Genomic DNA, 11,643 nt, shown 5'->3' on the forward strand with positions numbered 1-11,643 from the left:
TTTCCTAATCTGTCTTTCTTTTATTTCATACTTTTTTATAACTTGTTGTGGATAAACCTTATAACCAGATATAAAACCTTAATCTCTTTAATCCAGTTACTAATCCATCAAATTAATTTTTATTTTACTTTTTAAACAATAAAAATATATAATATATATAACTTAATAAAAATAATATAAATTATATATATATATATATATATATATATATATATATATATATATATATATATATATATATATATATATAATTAAAAGTTTGGGGGAGCCATGGCTCCCCTTTGTCCTAACCTAGGTCCGCCATTGTTTAAGACAATGGTGTTCATAAGGTTTGGAGATCCTTCGTTGCACTGGATTGATCTGACGGGTTGTTGTATCTTTGAGACAAACACATATGATTTGAAACACATATGATTGTGTATTTGTATCGCCATGTGCAGTAAGGAGCGTTTTCTCTCTAAGGATAGCGCTATGTGTGCCTCAACCCAGTATATTTGTACTCCTTTCCTTGTTTATTTTTTATTTAATATTGTTATTATAATCGTTGATCTCTGATTAATATTCATTGTTTTATATATATATATATATATGTCATTATTATTATTGCTCTAATAATTATTATTATGTTATTTCATATTTTTATTATTATTAGTATTATTTGAGTAATCATTTTTCTAACATTCTTAGAGAAAAAATTTATCAAATATAATATTCATCGATTCATGAATGAATTAATTTATATACTATTAAAATTAAATTAAATCGAGTTTAATTTAATTCTTAGTTGTCTTGATAATAAGCATATGTTTTTTCATTTTCACCAATAAATAAATAAGTATTTCATATATTTTCTATGAAATAAATAATAATTATTTTTTAAATAATCCTATTAAAGTCTGCAATTCTCACAGAAATCAAAAAATCATATAAATGAAAAAAAACAGTAGGAAAATACAACTCAGAAAACTAGTTAAATCTAAATTTAAGTAATGGTTGGTTCTAAAAATAGAAAAAGTAAAAGACAATGTATTGGATGCTCCGCAATACAATGAAGATAACAGTATATATATATATATAGATAACAGTATTTATTACCATCTCTTTGGTCTGTTTAATCACCATCTCCTTCATCTCTTTCAATCTACATTCTTTAATTTATAAATTTGTATTCTAAAAAACGTCAACCGTTTCAAATGAATTTATATGACAATTTACATAGTTTGTATGTAATTCGTATATATAGTTGTAATTTAAAGTAAACAAACTATGTTATGTCAAAGTATTAAAAAGTAAAGTTGGAAGTAGTCTATAGGCTTAAATAATAACAATTATTTTCCATCTCTGTGAATTATGTTTATTTATTATTTTATGAAATAAACTTTTTGGAATATAAATGGGGAATGGAGCTTTCTAAACATCAAGGTGAAGGAGAAAAGAACTGAATCATGAGTGCTTATTTTCTGAAAACATTTTATGTTCTTCTCATGCTTTCTTTGCTTGCCTCAGGAATTAGTGTGACAATGAAGAACTCAAGTGAAAGTGGTGAAGCAAAGTGCATAAAGAGTGAGAGGGAAGCACTCCTGAGCTTCAAAGAAGGCCTCATAGATGACTTTGGCATGCTCTCCACTTGGACCAATAATACTGATTGCTGCAAATGGAAACGCATTCTCTGCAACCATCAAACTGCTCATGTACAACTGCTTGATCTTCATGGAAACTTCGACTATACACCGTATTTGAGAGGTGCAATCAATATTACTTCATTGATTCACTTGTCTTATATTCAACATATGGATCTCAGCCATAATTATTTTGTAACGAGTTACATTCCAGAGTTCATTGGCTCCTTCACAAACTTAAGATATCTCGATCTCTCCAATTCTTATTTTTCTGGCAAGATTCCTTCTACACTTGGAAATCTCTCTCAGCTCCTATTCAGATTGGAAATCTCAAGCACTTACAGCATCTCGATCTTGGAGCATTTTTTCTTTCCGGAAAAATCCCATGTCAAATTGGAAATCTCAGACAGCTACAATATCTCAGTCTTGGGAGTAACACTATTCTATACAAAACGAATACGCCAAACTATATCTCAAATTCCCTTTCTGGAGCAATCCCTTTTCGCATAGGGAATCTTCCATTGTTGCATACTCTACGACTAGGTGGCAATTTTGATATAAAAGCTAAGGATGCAAAATGGCTGTCCACTCTCGATTCCTTAACCATTCTTGGGCTGAACTCATTGCATCATCTTAGTTATTCTCACCAGTGGCTACAAAGTATCAGTAAATTAATTTCAAACTTGAGCGAGTTGAGTCTAATTAACTGTGATCTTTTGGATAATGATGTTCAATCTTTGTTCCATTCTCATTTGTCTAACTTTTCCACTTCTCTCAACGTGCTAGATCTCTCTTGTAATATGTTGACATCATCAACTCTTCAACTCTTGTTTAACTTTAGCTTTCATCTTCAAGAGCTTTATCTTCCTTATAATAATATTGTTTTCTCATCTCTATGCCCAAATTTTCCATCTCTGAAGATCCTCGACCGCTCTTACAATAATCTAACATCAACAATGTTTCTAGCCAATTTTAATATCAGCTCCAGACTACAAGTGCTTCTGCTACGGAACTGCAGTCTTATAGATAGAAGTTTCCTTGTTTCACCTACTTCTACTTATGCCTCATCTATTCTCTATCTTGCTCTCTCCCATAACTTGTTAAAATCGTGCTCTGTATTTCACTGGCTTTCTAACTTCACTACCAGTCTTCACACACTTCGTCTTGATTATAATTTGTTGGAAGATCCCATTCCAGATGGATTTGGGAAAGCAATGAACTCTCTTGAAAATCTTTATGTATCGGATAACAAACTACAAGGCAAGGTTCCGTCTTTCTTTGGGATCATGTGCAAATTACAGAGGTTAGACCTCTCAAGAAACAAGTTTAAGGGCGAATTTCCGAGCTTCATTCAGAATTCTTCATGGTGTGGCAGACACATATTTCGGGAATTGAGCTTATCTCATAACCAAATTACTGGCAAGATACCCGAGAGCGTCAGATTGCTATCTGAGTTGCAGATTTTATCGTTGGAGGAAAATTCTTTAGAGGGTGATGTCACTGAATCTCATCTTTCTAATTTTTCCAAATTATATTTGTTATACTTGTCACACAACTCATTGTCACTAAAATTTGTCTCTAATTGGGTTCCACCTTTTCAATTAATGTTTTTGGGTCTTGCATCTTGCAATCTAGGTCCGAATATTCCTAGCTGGCTTCAAACTCAAAATTCTTTACTACAACTAGATATATCTGATAATCAGCTGAATGATTCCGTACCAGAATGGTTTTGGAACAAATTGCAAATTATGTACGAGTTGAATATGTCTCACAATAATTTCATTGGTTCAATTCCTAACATGAAATTAAGGCTTCCTTTCAGACCATCAATAAATTTAAATTCAAATAAATTTGAGGGAAAAGTCTCATTATTCTTGCTACAAGCTTCCGAGTTGTTGCTCTCTGCAAATAAATTTTCAGATTTCTCATGTGGAAACCTGACCACATCAAACTTGGGCACTTTAGATTTATCGTATAATCAAATAAAGGGGCAGCTCCCGGATTGTTGGAAATTTGTCGACCGATTATTATTTCTTGATTTAAGTAGCAATCAATTGTCAGGAAAGATTCCTATCTCCATGGGAACCCTTGTGAAATTGGAAGCTTTGGTTTTACGAAACAATAGATTAATGGGTGAATTGCCGTTCTCTTTGAAGAATTGCAGGAATTTAATTATGCTGGATGTTAGTGAGAATATGTTGTCCGGTCCAATACCAGCATGGGTTGGAGAAAGCATGCAACAATTGATAATCTTGATCATGCGAGGGAATCACTTCTCAGGAAATCTTCCCTCTCGTCTATGTTATTTGAAACATGTTCAATTGTTGGATCTTTCCAAAAATAAGTTATCAGAAGGAATTCCAACTTGCTTAAACAATTTTACTGCATTATCTGAAAACAGCATCGACAGAACAGAAACTGAAAGTCGTGTGCATTGGTACAATAGTACTTACTACGAAATTTATAATCTTTTCAGTGGTAGTTATTATATGTTTCGTATAACCTGGATGTGGAAAGGTGATGAACGCAACTTCACACAACCCGAATTGATTCTTCGGAGTATTGATCTCTCATGTAACAATTTAACCGGTGAATTGCCGAAAGAGATTACATACTTGCTCGGGTTAGTTTCTTTGAATTTATCAAGAAACAATTTGAGAGGAGAAATTCCTTCCGAGATTGGAAATTTATGTTTACTTGAATCCCTTGACTTATCAAGAAATAAATTCGAGGGGAGAATTCCTTCATCTCTTTCTGAAATGGATTTTCTCCAAATATTAGACTTGTCACACAACTCTCTTTCTGGAAGAATCCCATTGGGAAGACACTTGGAAACATTTGATGCCTCTTGTTTTGAAGGAAATGTTGATCTTTGTGGTGAACAAGTTAACAAGAGTTGTTCTGGGGATCAGACATTAGTAAAGCCTCAAAAAGAAGAAGCCCATGGAGAATATCATGTTTTCTATGAAGCATTATACATGAGCTTGGGGATAGGATTCTTCACAGGCTTTTGGGGCTTATTAGGTCCATTACTACTTTGGCAACCATGGAGAATCACTTATCTGATGTTCTTGAATAAACTGATAGACTATTTACTTGTAATGGTGGCAGTGAACTTTGCAAAGTGCCAAAGGTATATCAGAGACTAACAGAGTGCAGAAGGTGGCTCAGAAACTGGCAGGTACATAATTCTAGTGACATCTTTCTTTGAATCTTATAGTACTTATTTCTCTCATGCAGTAACTAGATATTATATTGAAATGAAGAATACCTTTGTAAAAATTTATTAAACATTGATTATATCGTATCTTCCTATTCATGGCTTTACTATTGGTGTTCCTTTTTTTTTTCCAAAAATAATTGTTTTTTGTTGGTGTAAAGGAATTATTGATGGTGTAAATAATTTAGTTTTCATTTAGTTTACCGCTAAAATTTGGTCTCCAAATTATTTTTCCATCATTACTAATAATGTTTGTCATCATCTGAATCTCAGCACAAAACTTAGTTCATAGCGATTTGCTTTATTTAATTTATCATTATAATATTTGGTTTCCAAATACTTTTCCATCATTACTAACGTCTCTCATAAATTTTAGCACAAACTTTGCAGTTTGTAATGATTTGCTTCAAGACTCCATTGATGAAAGCATTACAAATTGTTAGCAGTACAAGATTTGGAGGTTGAAGTTTCATGAAGCTTATTGATTTGATAGTGTATAATTGAATAATCTATTATGTAAATTTAGTTTTAAGCCAAGAAAGTGAGATATTCCAATAATGTGAAGCTTTTACATTGCATCTTAAAAATGGAGGATTGTTAGTGGCTTGCCACATTCAGATATAGCATGTCCAAATTTGTATATGTGAGGAAGAATGTAAGATATCCCAATAATTTATACTTCTGCATCTATTTAATATCATCTTATTCACTCTTTCATACGTTGATATCCCAATGGCAGTCACATCTACATCTAATTAACCTCTTATCTCATTTAACTGTATATAAATATTTGTTGATGTTTTTTAAATTCAGAATAGAATTTTAAAATAAAAAATTCATTAATATATAACACTTAAAGTTATTTATTGTCTCGTTGGATAATGGTATATTTGCTTATTTCTTTGGTAAATTAAATTATTTTAACGAAAAGCCGTAGTTATATTAAAATTGTATACTTAAAAGCGGAACTGTATTTTAAAACACACCGGAGAATGTTTTGTATGTTGTTCCCATAGTTTGAAAGAAGCACTTCCTGTGACTAAATATTTTTATATATTTTACTCTATTAAAAATGAAAACAAACTAAATATTTCTCGCCGATAGCTCTCTTTTATATATTTTACACTATTAAAATTTAAAACAATTATTAATTCTTCCATCTTAATCTTTTAAAAGTCAACTTAATGGAGTTTTGAACATAAATTTTCATGTTCAATATTCTTTTCGATTCAGTTTTCAACGATCTTTTCTGTTAATTTTTTTAAATTAGAACAGGGAAGAAAGCTAACATATGTTTCTAATCAAAGGCAATAAAAAAATGTCACGTGCGGGTAGAATTATTGTTATTAATATAATTATTATTTTGTATTATTATTATTCTTAATAAAAATATAATAATAATTTATAATTTATAAAAGATTCCATTTTTTGTGTCTATATTTATTAATTTAATTTTATCCTTAATTATTATTTTAAAAATTAATTATTTTATAAATAATTTATCTTTAACTGTTATTTTAAAAACTTCTGTAGTCTTTAATAGTTATTTTAAAAACTTTTTTGTATATATATTTTATTTTTTTAATTTTACATTTAATAACTATTTTAAAAATTAACTATACATTTTTTATTAATTTTAACTCAAACTTTTATAAAAATTAAACAAACAAAAAGAAAAGTGTGTTTTTGCTAATAATAATAATAATATTATTATTATTAATATTATTGTTTTTATTTTATACGGTAATTCATAACATATAACATGTTTACATTTTATTTTAGTTACAATCTGTGTATATACGTATTTCATGTTATTTTAAATCTTTTATATATATATATATATATATATATATATATATATATATATATATATATATATATATATATGTATATATATATATAAATATATGTTTTTGTTAACAAAATTTAATATTCTATTTGTTTTGTATTTTTATGGGATAAATAATGGACAATATATCTATATTTTATTCTAATAATGATCCGTGTATATGTATTTCATTTTAATAAGATATATAATTTCAAAGTTTAATTATAAATTTTAATAATACAAAAATATTTTTTAATATTGATATTATTAATATTAATAGTAGAATTATTATTAATATAGTTTAATATTATTATATTTTTTAAATATTATATATATAATTATATGAATAAATTATTTATGTAAAAATAATAATTGTTATTATAATTATTTTCTTAATCTAACTTTAAAAAAAACAGAAAAATATCAATATGTGCAATAATACCTTAACAAACACATTTTTTATCTAATGTTGGTCTATCAAACAATAATAACTAAAGAATAATAACTTAACTCTAACATAATAACTAATTAAAAATATTTTAAAAAACTTAAATATCTTAACACTTCAACTCCTACTGATCCATCAATTAATGCAAATCAAACGGATATTATAAATGACTATTAAGGTCAATATAATCTACTATATTAATTTTAAGAAATTGATACAAAAAAAATACTGCTTATGTCAAATTAAATGATTGTTATTATAAAAATATACACAAAATTCAAGATTTGACTTTCTTATTCCAATCTTATATTTATAATCAAATATAATTATAAAACTTAATAATATTATATAAATTAATTATTTTCATAATAATTATTTGTTAATTTTCTTAATACATAATTAAAAAAACAAAAGAAAGAGAGCTTAAGATAGAGAGAGTTCTACAAACTACTGCCCAAACCAAAAGCTTAACATAAAGAAATAAAAGTGCTTATGAAATAGCTGCCGATGACAACAACTAAAAGGTCATACAAACAACACAAAATATCTAGTAATACTTGTCAATATAAATGTTGCATACAGTTTTTTAAACTTTTCAAGTTATGAGTTGTGTTTCTGATTTTTTTTTTATTTTCATTTAGTTTGTGTGATAATTTGAATTATTAAGAATAATTTGATTTAATTAAAACAAATATCTTGAATGTTTTTTATCAGATTCATTCTTTTTCTTTTTCTCATCAAGTGTTTAATTTGCCAACATTAAAATAGATTCGACTAGCATAATCCTGAAGTTCTTTTACCAATTTAACTTTCTTTTTACAAGTGTTTGAGATATTTAATTTTTCTAACCCATAAAATGGATTGAAATATAAGAATTAATAGTTTAAGGACTTTTTGGACTACTCTCATTTTCTTCTTTTGAAATGTCAAACATGCTTAATTTTTCCAACCCATAAAGTGGATTTGATTAGGACAGTCAATAGCTTAAGTTCTTTGGTCCAATTTTAATTTTTGTAACCCATAAAATGGATTTAAGTAAGGACTTTTTTGACACCTCTCATCTTCTTCTTTTGAAATGTAAAGATGCTTAATTTTTGTATCCCGTAAAATGAATTCGATTAGGTCAGTCAATAGTTTAAGGTCTTTGAAATAATTTCATTTTCAAGTGTCTAACATGCTTAATTTTTCTAACCCTTAAAATGGATTCAAACACCACAATTAATAGTTTCACGTGTTTTCTCTTTTCAACGTGTTCCATCTTCTAAGCATAATTAAAATGAATTTGATTAGGATAGTGAATAAGGTCTTTCAACTGTTTCATTTTTCCTCTAAGGACGGCAAAGGAGCGGGGACGGGTTCGTTATCTCATACCCATTTTCGTAAAACAAATTTATCTTCATCCTCATATCCAAATCCAACAGGTATCAAACTTTTGTCTCATTCACATCCTCACCGGTAACGGGTATAATCTCATACTCATACCGTACCCTTTTCTTACTACTTCAATATTAATTTTAATTAATTTTCATAAAATAATAAAATATTACGGTTAAGTAACATGATATTATCAAATATTTAATATTAGGAGGATGATTATTTTTTCGATATCAAATACTTTGAAATAAATTATAATTATTTACATTTTATATTAGAATACTAAATAAAATTTCATAAGAACCAAAACATTTATTAAATTTGCAAACATTAATGAAACCTAATTGATAAAATTTAAAAATATTTAAAAAATATATAAAAGGAAAACAAATATTCAAATTAAAATATATTTTAAATATTTGTTTACTTCAATTTTTTAAATTCTAATGAATATCTTTTTTATACATTAATAAAAGTTATAATACATCACTTGATCAAAATGATGCAAAGAAGAAATAATAAACATAATAATAAAATTTTAATATAGATCTTGTATTTTTTGAACTCTAATATATGTTGGATGTTAATAAAAAAATATTCATGGAAATTATATTAAATTTTTATATTATAGCAAATAAAAGTTATTTATACAATTATAGTGAGAAAATTAAAGTATGATTGATAATGAGTTAGAAAATAAAAAATAACTAGATAAAATATATCAAAATAGTATTTTATGTGATGAAAATAGACAATAAATAAAAATATTAAAAAAATTAACAAATTCATAAACAATTTGAGAGACTATTGAAAGATATTACATAAAGCAAACAAAAAAAGGTATATTAAAGGTATGATAATATGAAAAATACATTAGAGATCTAAGAAAACTTTTCAAATATCAACATATATACTCAATGGTTGAGAAATAACAAAAATTGTTTGAGCGAAATAAAAAGAGTTCTTCAAATGAAACAAAAATTAATAATAATAAGTAAAAAAAATTATATTACCTAGTAAATGAAAAGTTTATGCTATTAAATACTTAAATTGAAAGTATTAAACATTCTCAGGGAAAAAGAAAATATGCAATAAAAACAATATTAAAAAATAATAGAAATATTCAAATGAGACATAAAATTTTAATTGACATATATCATTTTAACATAATTACATAAATGTTATGATAAATTGAAAAATATATTGGAGATACAAATAAGTTTTATGACAAACCAAATAATTAGAAAAAATAAAAATAGAAAGTATATATATATATATATATATATATATATATATATATTGGTTACATAATTAATTGTGAATATTTTAATAATATAAACAATAACAAATGTATGACGGAGACGAGTATTATAACGGAGATATGTATATCTCCATATCCAATACCCACGTACACGAATTTATTTGTCATTTCTATTTCCCTCTTTCCAAGTATCCAATCTGCTTAATATTCAAACCCTTAGAATGATTCAATCAAACGATCAATATCTTAATTTGAGCTGGTTTTATATTTCCTCTTTAAAATGTCTTATTGCAAAATTTTATAAGTGATTGATTACGAAAATCAATAACTAGATTTTTGGACTGGTTTTACTTTTTCCATCATTACTAAAAATACTCATATCTTCTCCTAATTTTATTTTGAATTTTTTAAAAAAATAATACTTCCAAATTTTATTATAAAAAAATTATTAAAAATTAATAACAAATTTTTTTAAATATTTTGTATAAAATATTTTTCGCAAAAATAATTATAAAAAATACTTACAAATTTTATTATTTTTTAGAAAATAATTATTTACAAACGAATAATCTGTCAATTAAAATTCTTAAAAGAATAAAAAAAAATATTTTCTTATTTTCCTTTTAACATTTATAAAATAAATCTTATATATTGTAAAAAATTCTAGTAGTTTTTTAACAAATTTGCAACATCTTGTGTTTTTCTCAAGACCAATTTTTCTTTTTGTATAATTGATGTACTAATTTTCTAACTCAAGTGGAAAAGATCTAAATTTTTTTTAAGAAGTTTTATTTTTCCTGATTATGTTACTATTGGTGTGGTTAATTATCCACAGATGAGAGATTAAGAGAGATAACAATTATCTAACATAATACAAACTAATTTGATTCTTCTCATTTAGAAACATATAATAGAGTTTTGGAAAGCCAGAGTCGGTCCCACAATCATGAATATAGGGATGTCATGGAGCTTTCTAGCTTTCTAAACCTCATACGTGAAATAAAAAAGAACTGAATCATTCGCACTATATTACTGTTCGTTTACTCTCCTCTCTGTTTCTAGCTATAAAGAACTGATATCAGGCAAATTATAATGAGTGCTTATTTTCTCAAAATATTTTATGTTCTTCTCCTACTTTCTTTGCTTGCCTCAGGAATTAGTGTGACATTCAATAACTCCAGCGAAAATGGTGAAGCAAAGTGCATAGAGAGGGAGAGGCAAGCACTTCTCAGCTTCAAAGAAAGCCTGATAGATGAGTTTGGAATGTTGTCCAGTTGGAGCAACCACCACAATAATACAGATTGCTGCAAATGGAAACGCATTCATTGCAACCATCAAACTGGTTGATAGTAATTTAAGGTTGTGAAAGGGATAGTTGAAGGGATAGAGAAAATGTGTAGATAGTAGAGTGTGAAAGTAGTAGTTGGAGAAGTGTATTTGTAGTTGAGAGTAGTTGTATTGGATGTTGTGTTAGTTGTTCTTGATGTTACAAAATGGTAGGATACATGGGTATTTATAGACCCATAGATTATTCTAAAAACTCCTAGCTAGAACTAATGCAAATACTTCTAGATTTTTCTACATAGTTGAATGTTCTTGATTTTTCTTTCTATCCTAGGCTTTTCTCCAATACTCTAGAAGTTTCTTTACATTTCAATAACTCTATCTTATATTTTTTTAGATTCTTCTAGAATTTGCATTATACTTTAATACTCCTCCTTGATGCAAATTCGGTAACTCCAAGCATAGCGCGTAGTAGTTCAAATCTTGGTCTTGGTAAGGCCTTTGTGAAGATATCTGCAATTTGATCTTCTGTCGGGCAGTACTCAAGTCGTATCTTCATATTTGTTTCCGCTTCTCTGATGAAGTGGTATTTAATTGCTATGTGTTTTG

The 11,643-nt window shown here is 27.1% G+C and overlaps 1 protein-coding gene across 1 annotated transcript; it reads left to right on the forward strand.

Annotated features, from left to right (window-relative positions):
- Nucleotides 1-1,445: 1,445 nt before the first annotated feature.
- On the forward strand, nt 1,446-4,768 carry LOC114180786 (receptor-like protein EIX2). The gene is made up of 2 exons (XM_028067078.1): nt 1,446-1,743; nt 1,899-4,768. The coding sequence occupies exons 1-2, from the start codon at nt 1,446-1,448 to the stop codon at nt 4,766-4,768; spliced, it is 3,168 nt and encodes a 1,055-aa protein (XP_027922879.1).
- Nucleotides 4,769-11,643: the final 6,875 nt, after the last annotated feature.

The sequence above is a fragment of the Vigna unguiculata genome, chromosome 4 (assembly GCF_004118075.2).
Source record: "Vigna unguiculata cultivar IT97K-499-35 chromosome 4, ASM411807v1, whole genome shotgun sequence".
Lineage (NCBI taxonomy): Eukaryota > Viridiplantae > Streptophyta > Magnoliopsida > Fabales > Fabaceae > Vigna > Vigna unguiculata.